Source organism: Natrix helvetica, assembly GCF_964273705.1.
Source record: "Natrix helvetica genome assembly, chromosome: 3".
Lineage (NCBI taxonomy): Eukaryota > Metazoa > Chordata > Lepidosauria > Squamata > Natricidae > Natrix > Natrix helvetica.
The window spans coordinates 1241035-1257584 of NC_138549.1; the positions used below are offsets into that span (position 1 = coordinate 1241035).

Genomic DNA, 16550 nt, shown 5'->3' on the forward strand with positions numbered 1-16550 from the left:
TATTTAGATGCTTTCCAGATGAGTGGAGGGGCGTTAAAACAGAGCTGACAGCTAAGTATATCTCCAGCAGCCCGGCCATCCTTCACGCCCTCCGCCGCTACCCCCGAGCTCCCCCACCCGCCTCCTCCGAGCTCCTCGGGGTCTCCTTCGGGACGGAGATTGCGGCCCATTATGGGCAAGGGATTAATTTGTAGCCAATTACCACCCAGCGCTAAATATGAATGCATAAATAAACCGCAGTCCCAGGAAAAGATGGGGGAATAAACGCCCAAGTTGTCCCAGGAGGAGGAGGAGAAGCGGCGGACCCTTTGAAGAGAAGCTTCCTCGCCCCGCCTCGCTTTCTCTGCCAAGTTCCTCCTCCACAGGGAAGGAAAGAAGGAAGGAAGGAAGTCATCTGGAGGGGGGAGGGGGAGCAGGCGGGGGCAGAGTCATGAACGTGAGACGAGACCAGGCTCAGGTGGGTGACGTCTATATTCCGGCACCGACAGCGGCGGCGGTAGGGAGCCCTCCGGAGCGCCTCCTGGGAGAACCGGGCAGCTGGCGGGAGGACGGCATGGAAAGCCACGCGGAGCAGCGCCTGGCGCCCAGCAGCGACCTGCCCCCCGTCTATTCGTGCCCGGTGAGCCGGGACAGGCCGGGCAGCGAGAACGGCAACAGCAGCACTTTGCCCGGGCCGGAGGGGGCGGGCGCGGCGGGGGCCGTGGTGCACCGGACCACCCCCTTCTCCGTGCTGGACATCCTGGACCCCAACAAGTTCAACAGCAAGGGCCGAAGGCAATGCGCCCTGCTCTACAAGGCGGCGGCCGCGGCGGCCGGCACCGACTTTGCGCTGGGAACCGACGAGAAGCCGGAGGAGGCGGGCGGCGACCCCAATGCTGCGTCCGAAGACTTCCAGGCCGGCAGGAGGAAGCCCTCGCTCGACGGGTGCAGTAAGTCCCGCTCCCGCGGGGAAACTTGAGGGGGGGGGACTGGGACGGGGGTCGGGCTGAACTCTTGCGGAGAGCAGCGCCGCATCCTTCCCAAAGCCGCCACTGAGGCTGGTGCGAGCCTTCCCCTGCCAGAGCCGCCCGGGGCCCGGAGAGTCCCCGCTTTGCGCCGGACAGATAGATGGAGGAGCCGGAGGGCGGCACGGAGGCCGAGGGGGAAGCAAGGGGTCCTAGCGGGACTTTTGGGAGAGAATTGGGGAAAGTTTGCACCGGCCAACGCCGCCAGCCTCTTCCCAGCCCCGTGCGCCCGTGGCGGAGAGAAAGTCCCGGCTCTCACTTGGTGCCCCGAAGGCCGAACTGGGCGCTGCTCCCAGGGAGCAAGAGGAAGGAGGGGAGGGAAGCCGCGGAAAGACCAGGGTGCAACGCCGGCCCCGGCTATCCGCCTTGGGGATGCCCCAGCCGCGTCGCTCGGCCTTGGACGAAGCTTGCCCGGCAGCCTCCGGACCGCTGCCAGAAGCTTCCCCCGGCCAATCCCCTCGCGTAGCCCCCTTGCAACTTTCACACGCGCGTGCCTCCCATCCTCCCCTCCGTCCACGCCAGTCCTTCCTTTGCCCCCCTTTAGTTGAGGCTGGTGTGGGGACAGGGAGGGGCTTTGCTTTCTTGGTTACTTGAAGCCCCCCCCTCCCTCGTTTTCACCGCTCAGGCCTTTCGCTTCCGGCGACAGATTCAATTTTCTTTCCCGCCCCCACCTTTCGCTCTCTTTTTTAGGGGCAAATCAGACTAATTGTGACAAAACGCCGGTTATCTCTGGAAAAACAATTAAATTCCTTCGATTACATTTAAAGCGAAATGTGCTTAGCCGCGTAAAGAGGCTGCATAATGGAGGGAAATCGCCCCGGAGTGGCCTGTCGGGCTCAGCCGGTCGATATCCTATTATCGAGCTGTGCATATCTCTTTCAACCACCTTGCAAACGCCGGCCTAACATCTAAATTATAGGGCCCAAATTCGGATAATTACTCGATTAAAACCTATTACACTTATTAGGGTGGACTATCGACCGGGTTCGACCCGGTCGCCAGATTGCTTCGCTTGCGCGCCCCGCTCTTCCAGCCGCCCCTTCCCAGCCCCCGGCGCCCCCTCCCCGGCCGAAGACAGCCCGGCTACCCTCGGGAGAAGCAACTTTCTCCAGCCGAAAGTGCCCAGCATCGAGCGAGCGTCCTCCAGCCCGTCCCGCCTCGTCCTGATCTCGCCCGTCCCGGGTTTACGTGCCCAAAGCCAGGTTGGATTCTTTCCTCCTCCGAAAACTTTCCCGACTTCGAAGGGACGCCCGGGGCAGAGGGACCTAGGGGGGCTTCGGTGGCCGGCGGGACCGAGGCCTCGGCCTGGAGCCTGTCCCTGGCCTTAGCCGCCGGGCGGGCGGGTGCGCGGGGCGGCCCAAATCAGACTCAGCTCTAAGTGAGCCTGGCGTGGAGAATCGGGCGCGGGAAAAGGATGAAGTGGCCTCAGCGCCCCCTAAACCTCCAAGGCTCTTTTCCGCCCATCCCTCCTTCCGCTCCTGGCCCGGGACGCCCCTCCGGGCTCTCTGGAGTCGAATTAAAACGGGGACACGCTGAAGGCGCTCCAGGGCGTCTGGTGCGTGCAGAGGGTCATTTCTACCGTTATTCACATCCAGCAATTAAGGGGAGCCCAGAAATGAGTCCCGCCCAGCCGCGATGTCCTTTCCTTCGGGTTGCCCCGTTTGTGCCCTCCCATCCCCGTTCCCCAAACAGGGCTGCCTCCCCAGAAATCGGTTTTGGTTTAGATTTCCTAGCAACGTCTCTTAGGGAGAGGATTTTGGCCCAACAATCCCTTTCTTGGCTTCGCGACCAGAGACAGGCGCCTGGCAGTCAGTCAGAACCGGCCCCCTTGCAAATGTGGGGTTATTGGGAACGTCCCGACTTTCCACAAACGGAACCCCGGAATTCCGAAGCGGAGCCGGGTTGGCTTCGATGCACAGGGGCAGGCTCCCGCCGGATGGCGAAGCTGAGGGCCGCTCCGGCGGGACATCCGGAGCTCCGCCAAGCCCCCCAGGGGAAGGCTGCCTCGCTCCCCGCGCATGGGCGCCCTTCCCTCGCGCTCCCACCGGGTCGAAGCCGCGCTCCAAGCAACGGGCGCCCGGTGGCTCCGCTGCGGCAGCAAAGGCTCCAAACTGGGAGAGAACTTGGGCTGCTTGGAGGCTTCGGGCCTTCCGCGGATCCTGCCCAAGCGCCGGCAGAGGCAGAAGCGAGACGCCGCGGCGGCCTTCCGAAAGGCTGGGCGGGGAGAGCGGATTCTGGGCTTCGGTGGTTCGCCGAGAAGTGTTGCTCGAGGCCCAAACCAGCAGGATGGCCGGGGGGTGGGGGAGACTCGGGGAAATGGGTCCGTGTCGCAAGGCCCCCAGGATCCGAAGAGAGAGGAAAAGGAAGCCAGGTCGCTTCTAGCCTTCTTTCCCCTCCGGGCGTCTTTGACCCCGTTGCCGCAGGAATAGCAGGCTTCCCGAGCCACCCTCCTTACGACAGTGTGGCCTTTCGCCTTTTCCTTAATCCAAGACCCCTACGGGAGCCCTTCCTTAGGCCCTGCACCCCCTCTGGTCTCCAACCTGGTCTGCCTGGCCCCCGACCTTCGCTTGGCCAGCAGGCCAGACAAGAAAAGAGTGGGGGAGCAAGGCGCGGTGGAGGGGGGATCCCGTGGGGGTCTTTTAGGCGGTGAGTCGGATCTCCTCCCCTCTTCCTAGCAGTTGCTGGGTCCGCTTTGGGCAGTTCAGGGCGGTTCTACCGAGACGCCGCTGTCCGTGGTGCTGAAGGTCCTTCCAGGCGGGAAGCCCTGCTGTCATAATAGGGGAGGGAGAAACACGTCCAGGGACGGCTCGGCTCTCTCACCCGGGCCAAGCTCGGCTTGGAGTCCCGCCCCGTTTCGCCGCCTCCCCCCACCGCGGGAGGGCTGCCCGGGGCCCGCAGACTAGCTTTCTCTCTTTTTCGCACAGAACCCGGAGAGCTGTACCCGAGCGACGAGGTGGGACTGGAATCGGTGCACCGGGAGAGCCCCCTGCCCGAAAGTGAAGCGCCGGACGAGGAGGAAGAGGAGGACGAGGAAGACGAAGAGGAGCTGGGCAGCGAGGAGAGTTGCAACAGCGACGGCAGCGCCGTGGAGGCCGGTCGGGGGCTCGGCGCCGAGGAAGGCCAGAGCCCCCAGAGGCAGCCGGCCGGAGCCGCTCCGGGGGTCCCGCAGCCGCCACCGCCGCAGCAGCCGTCGCCTCCCCAGGGCCAGGCCGGCACCCCGCCGTCGGGGGGCAAAACCAAGCGGAAGCGCCCTGGTTCGGACTCCAAGTCGGGCAAGCCTCGGCGGGCGCGGACAGCCTTCACCTACGAGCAGCTGGTGGCGCTGGAGAACAAGTTCAAGGCCACGCGGTACCTGTCGGTATGCGAGCGCCTCAACCTGGCCCTTTCGCTCAGCCTGACCGAGACGCAGGTCAAGATCTGGTTCCAGAACCGGCGCACCAAGTGGAAGAAGCAGAACCCCGGCGCCGACACCAGCGCCCCGACAGGCGGCGGTGGCGGCGGCGGCGGGGTGGGGGGCGGGGGCGGGGGCGCGGGGGGCCTGTCAGGGGCGCTCAGCCCGCTCAGCCACTCGCCGCCCATGGTCAACCACGGCCTGGCCATGCACGGCCCGCCCGGCGCCTACAGCCACTCGGCGGGCGGGCTGGTGTGCGCCGCCCAGCTGCCCTTCCTGCCCGGCCCGGCCGCCGTCCTCTCGCCCTTCGTGCTGGGCTCGCAGACCTACGGCGCGCCCGCCTTCTACACGCCGCACCTCTGAAGGCGGCCGGACTGCAGGGAAGAAGCAGCCGCGGGACCTCCGGGACTTGGCTGCAGCTGCGGCGCCCACCGGAGCCGCCGGCCCCGACCCCCTTCCCGGCCGGCAGAAACTGCGAAAGGCTCTGGCGCCATCGGCCTTCCTGGACTGGCTTCTGGCAGCGACTGGGAGCCGCCTCGGCCGGGGGCAGGGAAGCCAAAGGCCTCCCCTTGTAAATAGACTCGGCTCTTCTCCGGTCCCCCCCCCCCTCCATCGTCCCCCCTTCCACCGCTCCAGGAGACTGGGGACTGGCCAGGACAATCGCCCCTTCCCTGGGGCTCCAGCAACCGACAGCAGTTCCCCTTCGCTTTGGGGGCTCCTTCCTTCCTTCTCCCACCATCTATCTTTCTTTCTTTCTTTCTTTCTTTCTTTCTTTCTTTCTTTCTTTCTTTCTTTCTTTCTTTCTTTCTTTCTTTCTTTCTTTCTTTCTTTCTCTTCCTTCCTTCCTTCATTCTCCCATCTTCTTTCTCTTTCTTTCTTTCTTTCCTTCCCTCTCTCCCTCCCTCCCTTCTTTCCTTCCTTCCTTCTCTCCTGCCTCAGAGCTCGATTTTTAGCACGAAAAAACGACCCGACAAGAGGGGGCAGGAAAGGGATTTTTTTTTATTTTAAAAAATTCAAAGCCGGATGAACTTTTTTGAAACCTCTCTCGCGCCTCTGTACATTTCTGGCTGTTGTATATATATAAAGAGATATTTAAAAAAAATATTAACTTTATAGATTGTGAATAAAGGAGGACGGAACGATTGAGATCGAAGCGTTGGCGAGCACTTTGCGGTCAACCGGCCGAAAAACAACCGGCAGCTTTCTGTCCCGAATCTGCCTTGGCTGCCGCGGAGAACCGGCAGGCCGGCGGCTCAGCGTCCGCCAACCCGGCCCAGGAGCGAGGCCTTTCCGTGGGAAGGCGAAGGAGGACCGGATCCTTAGGCGCGCGTCTTCTCTAGAAGGGCGGCTGTTTCTGCTCCTTGGGAGAAAGACGGAGCGCGCGGGGCCATTTTTAAGGAAGAGCCGCTGTTCTTTCCGTGGCTCCTCCGTCTTCCACCCAACTGACAGCGTTTTCCCACGCAAAGCCCGCCACGCCTGATCAGTGGAATGGGGGAGGGGGCTCTTCTTAAAATATGTCCCCACCGCCTCCTTTCCCCCCCTTGGACATCAACGGTACGATCCTCCTCTCCATCCCAATTGCCTCCCACCCCCTCTTCAAAACGGATCGTTCCCTCCGGAAATTTTTATTCTCCTAAAACCTCCCGAACCCCCAAACTCCTTTGCCTTCGCCCGCTGGGAATTGGGAGGAATTGGAAAACCCCGGTAGAGAAGATGCCTTCCTCGGACTCAGGCTTCAAAATCAGAAAGCTTTTTTTAAAAAAAAACATTTTATTTTGAATGTTATGGTCTTTTTCCAGACTTTGAGGGGAGCTGAACCCAGGTTTTGGGGACGGGCCGCCCTCCCCCGCTCTGAAGGGGCCGCAGCCACCGGGAGAGCCTTAAACGGCTCCCTCCGCCGGACGCGGGGACAGAGGGACGAATTCGTCCTTGTCCCCCGCAGCCGGCAGATTCCCGTGGGCGGCAGAAGTGGACTCGATCTCCGCCACAGCAGCTGAGTCGGCCGGGGAATCTGCCTCCGCGGCCCTGCAGTTTCGGCTCCGGAGACCCGGGGTCGTCTTAGCACCCGATGTTCCCTTCACACACGTGGCGGGGTCCCAATTCTGACGATACGGTGCGCCCACACACAGCCGAGCCGCGTTCAGAAGCAGCAGGCCAAACGCGGAGAGATTTCTCTGCCTCGCGGCTTTGGGCGAACCCAGTTTTTGCTGTTCGTCGATGGGTCCGGGGATTCGCGCGAACCCGGGAAACGGGTGAAAGGAGGAAGCCGATTTGGCGGGTCGTGGGAAGACAGCCAGGGAGTCTAATTCGAGGAGGCTGTTGGCCGGGCGCGGGTGGCCGGGAAGGCAGCTCCGGGGCGCCGGCTGTAAGCTCCTTTCCTGCAACTGCAATCGCTTGGCTCCTTTCCTTCGTTTGCTTCCTCCGCTGAGCGAGTCTGACGACCTCTCGGTGCCACCGCTGGACGCTTGCAAAGCCAGAGCCTTCTAATTTTTGACAGAGAAATTGCAGTTTTTAGTCGAAGGCTGGGAATGGAAGGAGGCTGGTGGGAGGCAGTGATGTGGGGGGAGGAGAAGCGAGGCAGGGGTCGCCCGGAGCGCAATTGCGCCCACGGGGATCCAGCGTCTGGCCGGGCAGAACCGGGAGTCTTGCTGGACAGCGCCTCGGCAGAGAAGAAAGCAAGCCTCGTAGGCCTTTTAGTCCACCATCTTGACTTTTTTGACCTCACCTGACGGACAGCCGATGACGTGCCCCACTTAGCCCGCCGGGCCGCAAAGGCAACACCTGCCCATCGGTCCTTGACCTCGGCTTGGCCTCGCGGTGGCTTCGACCCTCAACGTTGCTCTTCGTTTCCCAGCAGGCTGGAAGCGAAGCCGGAGAAAAGCGCCGGTGGGCCAGCGCTGCAGCTTCCCGGCCTTCTTAACGGCCCCCTCCCGCCCGCCCGCCCGCCCCAAGCCCCGAGGCTGGTCTGGGGGCAGAGGGGCTCTTGCCCTGAGAGAGCGAACACCGCCCCCCCCCTCCCGGGCAATCCCACAGTGAGAAGCCGCCCCAGAGGTTGTGGGTGCTTCATCCCTGGAGGTTTTCCAGACGGGACTGGATAGAAGGGCATAAGGGCTCCTGCTTGAGTCTAGGGGGGTTGGACTAGAAGACCTCCAGGGTCCCTTCCAATTCATCCAGTCCGAACTCCTGCTTGGGTCAGGAGTCGCTTCCTTCCAGGCAGCCTTTCAGGAAAGGAGCAGGGAGGGGAAACTGGCCACTTCTTGTCCTCGTCGCCCCAATCCTGATGCCCATTTCATAGAAATGCTTCCACCCTTCTGGGCCAAAAGGTTGGGTTGACCCCATCATCCCTGCGAGGTGCCTCCGCCCAGGGAAAGTGGCCTCTCAGGCTTCCTTGCTGTAATTGCCGGTTTGAGCACACACACCACACAGACAGGGTGACAGCCTCCTCCCTCCTCTGCTATCAGAGATTCCAAGCTGCCCGTCTTTCCAACGTCTCCCCAATTTTATGGGGTCTTGTGGGGCAATTTAAAAAGAAAAGGAAACCCCCAAGCAAACACACACAGAGAGCATCTGTATGTTTATGTCTGTGTATGTTGTAGGTCTATGTGTACATGTGGAGAGGATATAGAGGGAGGGAGGGAGGGAGGGAGGGAGGGAGGAGAAAGAGGGAAGGAAGGAAGGAAGGAAGGAAGGAAGGAAGGAAGGAAGGAAGGAAGGAAGGAAGGAGAAAGAGAAGGGAAGGAAGGAAAGAATGAGGGAAGGAGGGAGGAAGGAAAGAAAGAAGGAAGGAGGGAGAAAGAGAAGGGAAGGAAGGAAAGAAGGAAGGGAGGGACAGAGGAGAAAGAGGGAAGGAAGGAAGGAGAAAGAGAAGGGAAGGAATGAAAGAATGAGGGAGGGAAGGAGAGAGGAGAGAGGAAGGAAGGAGAAAGAGAAGGGAAGGAAGGAAAGAATGAGGTAAGGAGGGAGGAGAAAGAGGAAGGAAGGAAGGAAGGAAGGAAGGAAGGAAGGAAGGAAGGAAGGAATCCAGAGTCCTGGCTGGGGAATTCTGAGAGTTAAATGACTACAAATATTACAGTTGAGAGATTGAGTAACGCGGGTCTAGAGATTGGTTGTGGATTTCACAGCCTGAAACTTCAGCACCATCGCAGCTCCCCTCCCGAGTCCCTGGAAGGCATCCTGAGCAGATTTTAAGGCCTCCCGAAGAGGCGGTTGAGGGGTGCGAAGTGGAGAAACGGCTCAGCCCCAGAGATCCCGGAACAGGGTCCACAGACTCCCAGCTTTGCTTGCAGAAGTGAGATCCTCCCTGCTCACGCCCGGGGCGGAGGTCCTGAGCGGCAGGTGGCTGGTTAGTGGCTGGAGCACATTGGGAAGACTTTAATCCTTGTCTTATTCAAGGGACGCTTTGAACAGCCCAGGGAAACTTTAAAAAAACACACACCAGCACCTTCACCTGTTTCACAGCAGGTACCACCCACCCAAGACCCCCCCACACACAGATTCCTGGTTAATACAAGCCAGGAATGAAAGGTGAAACGTGGCCATCCAAGCAGAGGTTCAGTGTCCAATGCCCAGCCCTTCCCAGGTGTTCAGACACCTGATGGGCAGGAATAAAATGCGAGGAGATTTCATTTTGTTCTGCCTGTTGGAAATGGTTTGCTCTCCAAGGCTGAGATCGCCACTAACCAGAAAGGACGGAGGTGCTTCAGGAGCTTCTCTAAGGATTTGTGATCTGGCTTTTCAGTTTTCCTTGGATAATCAGATGCTTAGAAAAACAAATTTTCTGCCTACTTAGGAACCTCGGAAGGGTTTTAACTGAGAGTCCAACACAAATTAAAAGTTATGGGCTGCAGAATTCTTTTCTTTTCCTCTCTCTCTCTCTCTCTCTCCTCTTCCTCTCCTCTTCCTCTCTCTTTCTTTCTCTGTCTCTTTCTCTCTTTCTGTCTCTATAGCTGCCCAACTCAACCAAGTGACTCTGGATGGCTTACAATTTAGGTTTAACACAGACATAATATCTGTCCTCATCCCCCCCACACGCATTTTAGTTCTGTTAACAAGACCCCGTTTGATGTGGTGGTTGGGACACCAGACTAAAAATTGGGAGGCTGTGAGTTCTAATCCTGACAGCCACACACAGCCACACAACACACATGAAGGGCAAGAATATCACAATGCTTCAAGCATCATTATTACTTTACTGAACTTATTTCTTGGTCAAAACATCCCCACAGCTTTTTTGTCTTTTGATATAGATGGGTTTTTTTTAGGAAGCCCAGGGGTGGTGGGTGTCTGTGTCCGTGTGTGTGTGTGTGTGTGTGTGCACGCGCATGTGTGTGTCTGTGTGTCTGTGTACATGTGTATCAAAATGGCAAGAAAGTGTCTGCAGCCAGACCAACAAAGCCCAGCAAGGCTCCTAAAATAAAGGCTTCAACTCCATTGTCCTGACCCACATTCCAGATAGCATGGAAAGTAGCTAGGAAGTGAACACAGCACAGCCTCACAGTGTAATCTTGGCTTGTCTTCTGCTTGTTCAATGAACTATAGTTAAACAGTCTCTGTTTAGCATCACCTGGGCTTCATTAGAGGCTCTTTGGAACTCTAGTTTCATGGTTGTCCCAAAGGGGCTTTTTCAGGAGGCAACTGGGCTTTTTTCCCCCTTCTCATCCAAGAAGCTTCTTCAGCTCTGACTGGATGGTGGGGAATGGAAAGATTTATACTCCTTGCAGACAGGCGGTCCTTTGCATCCTTTTTAGAGAGTCCTTGAGGACACCTGGAGGTTTATTTGTGTCCTCAGGAGGGTCACCTGAGCAGCGCTCTTGGTCCCTGTAGTCTGAAAGTTTTTTTCCTCTGGAAATCCATTCCTCCTCCCACCCCATCCCAAGGGTGTTCCTCCCACATTGTACAGACTTCCAGTTTCATGGGGAATTGGTGTGAAAGTAACATCCTCCCCTAATTCTTGGAGCAATGGGACCAGAGCTCGGCAGTCTTAGGAGTCAGGATGGAGGCTGCAACCAGGTGATTAAGGTTCTGTCTTTTTTCTTTTTAAATCACCATATCTATCCTCTTGAATTCTTGGACACCCACATCCTGGAAACCCCTGAATGAATTTTCCTTTTAAAGAAAGAGCTGGACGCAAAGTCCGTTTTGTCAGCATCTCTGAGAACTGAAGAGGCAGGCAGGTTGATGGACAAATTGGTTTGGGCTTTATTCATTTAAGACCTTCCCTCCTGCTTTCCTGTCAGTTTGTGAATTGGAAAAGGAAAGGAGAAAGGAAAGGAAATCACCGCCCACCATTTTCATGCCGGTTCTTTTTTTCCCCTTTCTTTCTTCGGTACAGATTTTTCTCCACAAAGTCTTCCTTTTGCAGGAAGCTCTGAAAACAAAGCATTGGTGCCTTATTTTCATTAGCGTCTTTGTTTTACGTCTAGGCTCCTTAAGGAGCATTAAGGAGCATTGCACATTAATTAGTTTTCTACTCTGTAGTCCTGGAAAAAAAAACAGCTCACAGGGAAGTGTGAATATTGAACAGTCGTTTTATTTGGGAATGTGAATGAGTGTGTGTGTGTGTGTGTGTGTGTGTGTGTGTGTAAATGTGTCTGTGTATGATGCACAACTTGAATGAAATTCTCCCCAATCTCTGTATGTGGTTCCTAGATGAAAGATTTCATACTAACCTTGAAAGCAACGGTGTTATTACAAAACTGGCTTTCTGGCAGCTGCAGTAAGAAACAAGCCTTTATTTTCTTTTATTCTTTTTTCATCAAGTGGCACAGACTCTGCTAGACAGATAGGCCAATAATAGGACAAAAGCTGCTGAAGGCAGAAGCATTTAGGACTGCCTTCTCTAGTTAAATATTTCCTTTTTTCTATTTATTGTTCTATTTCACATGCATATCGACTGGATCATGGGGGGGGGGGGTTAATGTTTTCAACATTTGGAAGCATGCAAACTCTGATATTTCAACAAAGCAAAGCACTTGATTTCCCCCAGAAAAATGAGTTACAATAACAGAGCTGGAAGGGACTTTGAAGGTCATCTAGCCCAACTGCCTGATCTTGCAGGACATGTAGACTATTTCTGATAAATGGCTGTCCCATTCTCTTAAAAACCGCCAGTGATGTGGCACCCACAACTTCTGGAGGCAAAATGTTCCACTGATTAATTGTCCTCACTTTTAAGAAGTTTCTCCTTAGTTCTAGGTTGCTCCTCTCCTTGATAAATTTCCATCCATTGTTTCTTGCTCTGCCTTCTGCTGCTTTGGAAAATAAGTTGACACCCCCGCCTTCTTTGTGATAGCCCCTCAAATATAGGAACACTGCTATCATCTCACCCCTGATCCTTCTTCTCACTAGACTAGAATACTGAATTCCTGCACATGTTCTTCATATATTTTAGTTTCTAGATCCTAATCAAGAGAATTACGTTTTGCAAATGAAGTTGAGTCCTTTGGTTGCACCAGGTTTTAAAAGTACAGAAGAGAAAGACATGATCTGTCCCCAACAGACAGAGGCAAACCATTGTGGGGCATAATCAAAATTTTCTATGGGACCCTTTGCCATTTTTACTGTTCTTAAGTTGCCCCATAACTAAACCTATTTGGGAAGGTAACACATAATGTTGAAAGCATTGTTTCGCAGCCGTAATCATACTTAGAGCAGATCAATTCCAGTAAATGAGAGTTAAGTTTAAGTCCCATAGATTTTAGCGTCCTTGTTTCAAGCGTGACTAAATCAATTGCAAACAATCTGAAACGTAAAATAAAACATTGGCATGTTACAATAACCCAAATTGGCCCTCTGTTCAGATTAAATTTCAGAGATGGCAAGCTCCAGGTAACCTTTCACATTTTTCATTGCATGGATGACTTCAGAGGAAGTTTAGAGAGCCTTGTGAAAATTTTTTAATTTAATTTAATTTAATTAGCACTTCTAGACCGCCCCCTCTCCCAAAAGGGACTCGGGGCGGTGTACAGTCCATATCAAAAACATCATGCATAATAACAATTAAAAATTATTAAATGGATAAATACATAAATAAGAGGAGGATAAAATAGACAGAACTGTAATTGCTAAATAAATAATTTAAAATATACAAAATTTAAAACCCCAGTGTCCTATAAAATTAAGTCCCCTAAAAAACCAGTAGGAAATATATATGCCAGGAGGTAGACGTTAAGAATTATGCCAGACCAGCCAGTCGGAACAGGTGTGTCTTCAGTTTCTGCCGGAAGGAGCGGAAGTCAGTGGTGGTTCTAATGTCGGGGGGGGGAGGTCATTCCAGAGGGTTGGGCCCATCACAGAGAAGGCCCTACTCCTTGGTGTCGCCCGTTGGCATTGCTTAGTGGACGGCACCAGGAGAAGCCCCTCCCTGTGAGAGCGAATTGGCCGCAGGGATGTGTGTGGGAGGATGCGATCCCGCAGGTAACTAGGCCCTATGCCATGGAGCGCTTTAAAGCTGGTGGTCAAAACCTTGAAACGCACCCGAAAGACCACAGGTAGCCAGTGCAGCTCGCGCAGGAGCGGTGTTACGTGGGAGTACCTAGTACTCCCCATGACTGCCCGCGCGGCTGCGTTCTGGACTAGCTGCAGTCTTCGTGCGCGTCCCAAGGGAAGCCCCATGTAGAGAGCATTACAGTAGTCCAGGCGAGATGTCACCAGTGCATGAGTGACCGTGCGTAGGGCATCCCGGTCCAGAAGGGGGCGCAATTGGCGCACCAGGCGGACCTGGTGGAACGCCCCCCTAGCCACGGCTGCCACATGGTCGTCCATTGACAGCCGGGCATCTAGGAGGACGCCCAAATTGCGCGCCCGTTCCACAGGGGGCAGTTGTTCGCCCCCTATGGCCAGCGTTGGAGTCAGCTGACTGAACCGAGGTGCCGGTAGCCACAGCCACTCAGTCTTGGAGGGGTTGAGTTTGAGTCTGTTGTCCCCCATCCAGACCCCGACGGCTTCCAAACACCGGGACATCACTTCGACAGCCTCGCTGGGGTGATTTGGGGTTGAAACGTACAGCTGAGTATCATCAGCGTACAGATGGTATTCAACCCCAAAACCACGGATGATCTCTCCCAGCAGCTTCACATATGTGTTGAACAGGAGGGGCGAGAGGACCGACCCCTGTGGCACCCCACAAGTGAGTGACCTCAGGGTCGACCTCTGCCCCCCTGTCAACACACATTGCGACCGGTCGGAGAGGTAGGAGCCGAACCACCCTAAAACGGTGCCTCCGACTCCCATCCCCTCCAGCCGGCGCAATAGGATACCATGGTCGATGGTATCAAAAGCCGCTGAGAGGTCTAATAGGACCAGGATAGAGGAACAACCTCTATCTCTGGCCCTCCAGAGATCATCAACCAGCGCGACCAAGGCTGTCTCTGTGCTGTGCCCGGGTCGGAAGCCGGACTGGCGTGGGTCTAGATATTCGGATTCGTCAAGGTGTCGTGGAAATTGCTGTGCCACCACATTCTCAACAACCTTTGCTAAAAAGGGAAGGTTGGAGACTGGACGATAATTAGCCAGCTCCATTGGGTCCAGTGAAGGCCTCTTGAGCAAGGGCCTCACCACCGCCTCTTTCAAGGCAGTTGGTAGGAAGCCCTCACCCAATGAGGCATTCACCAGGCCCAGAAGCCAGCCTCGTGTCACCTCCCAGGATGCCAGTACCAGCCAGGAGGGACACGGGTCCATTGAACATGTGGTGGGTCACAGCCGTCCACGCAACCTGTCCAAATCCTCGGGGGCAACAGAGTCAAACTCCTCCCAGAATGGTCTCACAAGACTCACTGTTGACGGCTCGTCCGGCCCACTGGAGGGGGCCCATCCGCTCCGGATCTGACCGACTTTGTCCTGCAGATATTCCCCAAACTCCTCTGCTCTACCCTGCAAGGGTGCCCCCCGCGTCCCCTGTGACAGGAGAGAGCGGGTCACCCTAAACAGGGCAGCAGGGCGGTTATCCGCGGACGCAATAAGAGCGGCACAATGTCTACGTTTGGCCGCTCTCAATGTCACAAGGTAGGTCCGTAAATAGGCTCTTACCTGTGTTCGATCAGACTCGGAGCGTGAGGATCTCCACCTGCTCTCTAGACGTCTCCTATGGCGCTTCATCACCCTTAGCTCCTCGGTATACCAAGGAGCTCGGGTGGATCGCTGCCACAGGAGAGGTCGCAAAGGTGCAACCCGGTCCAAGGCCCCAGCCACCGCCGTATTCCAGGCGGCCACTAGGTCCTCCGACTGAGCGCGGGTCAGGGCTACAGGTAGTGGCCCAAGTTCCGTCTGGAACCTATCCGGTTCCATCAGGTGCTTGGGGCGGTACCAGCTTGGACAGGCTGGCTCCGCCTCCTTGCGGTGGGGGGTAGCGGAAGGGAAGTCGAGCCGGAGACATGAGTGATCTGACCATGACAGGGGAGTAATGACTAAGTCCCCTATTCCCAGATCACTCGTCCACTGTTCAGATACAAAAATAAGGTCCAGTGTGTGACCGCCCTCGTGTGTGGGGCCCTGAATTAATTGGGTCAGGCCCATGGCTGTCATGGAAGCCATGAACTCCCAAGCCACCTCAGATGCTGCTCCCGTCGACGGCAGGTTGAAGTCCCCCATGACCAAAAGCCTGGGGATCTAAACCGCCGTCTCTGAGATCAGCTCGAGGAGCTTGGGCAGGGCCGCTGATGTATAGCGAGGAGCCAAGTATACAATCAGCAGGCCCAACTGCCTCCCTGGGCCCCATTTCACACCTAGGGATTCACAACCGGGTATCTGAGGAACAGTGAACTCTCTCGGTTCCAGACCATCCCGTATAACTACCGCCACCCCACCACCCTTACCCAGGGCCCGAGGCTGGTGGAATGCACGGAAACCAGGTGGGCACATTTCCACGAGGGGTAAACCACCCTCGTGGCCCAACCAGGTCTCCGTTATCCCTGCAAGGTCCAGCTCCCCCTCCGAGATCAACTCGCTAATGAGGGGGGCCTTGTTGGTTACGGACCTTGCATTGCAAAGCATCAGCCGCAGGCCCTGGCTCTGTAGTTCCTGACCACCTAGGCTGCGGGGGTTGGTACAAACGACCGGGCGTAGCCAACAGCCACGGTCTCCCAACCGACCTTGTGATCTTCTCTTGTCCTCGCATCCCCCCTCCCCGCGACCGATGTAATAAAACAACCCTCTACCGGAATAATTTGTTCCCTCTCCCCACCCCACCCCGCTCACTTCCCTCCTGGACTCACCTGTTCGACTGGCGCTGGCTTCCCTCCCGGCCTGGTTAACCCACCCCCCTCCCTGGAACCCCCTAAAAACAATGTAAAACATTTGACTAAAAATCCCCTCAGCTTCCGTTTCTTCCACCTCTCGGGGTTCACAAACCCGTCATCAAGGCAGGCCCTTGTAAGAGCCAAGGGCCATACCTGCGAGAGAGGGGCCTCCCGCAGGCGGAGCAGGTCTAACCTTGAATAAATTGATAGAATATTAAAGCCCAATTGGGTAAGGGTGCTGGTAGTAAAAGTCAATAGCCGGAGGGCTAAGGTCTTAATGGGATACTGAAGCTGGAGGCTTTAGTATCCAGATAGTACTTGGAAAGAAGGCGGGGGGGGGGAGAGTTATTTTCTCTGAAAATAATTCAGAGAAAGCAGTTTGAAAGCATCATGTTTCCTGCTGATCCTTTCCAAACTTCCGTGCCAAAGAACATTGCAGCTATTTTTTTTAAAAAAAACATGTTGAGGCGACTCTTTAAAGCAGCCGCATCTTTAAATAAGATGCAAAGGTCACATTTTTAGTGACATGCCCTCATTTCAGGCTGAAGCCGGGGACCAGGTGGTACCTTCTCTAGCTGGAAAAAGGAGATGCCGCCTAGGGGATGACTGGATTTTGCACCTCAAATATGGTAGCTTTTGTCAAGGAAACATCTCAAGCCTAAACGGATGAGTGTCAGACAGACTATGAGCGGCAGGGAAATGCTTCAATTTATGGGAAGAATACAGAATAATGGGGTTGGAAGCAGGAATGAAATCCAGCAGGTTCTGGAGAACCCGTAGCGGAAATTTTGAGTAGTTCGGAGAACCGGCCAATGCCACCTCTGGCTGGCCCCAGAGTGGGGAGGCAATGGAGATTTTGCAGTATCCTTCCCCTGCCACGCCCAGCAAGCCACGCCCACAGAACCAGTAGTAAAAAAATTG

At 55.7% G+C, this 16550-nt stretch overlaps 1 protein-coding gene across 1 annotated transcript; it reads left to right on the forward strand.

The window, feature by feature from the left end:
- Positions 1–552: 552 nt before the first annotated feature.
- On the forward strand, positions 553–4758 carry NKX1-1 (NK1 homeobox 1; the record flags this gene model as incomplete). The annotated part of the gene is made up of 2 exons (XM_081947605.1): positions 553–929; positions 3929–4758. Exons 1-2 carry the CDS (start codon positions 554–556, stop codon positions 4756–4758), a joined length of 1206 nt encoding a protein of 401 aa, XP_081803731.1. The 5' UTR covers position 553.
- Positions 4759–16550: the final 11792 nt, after the last annotated feature.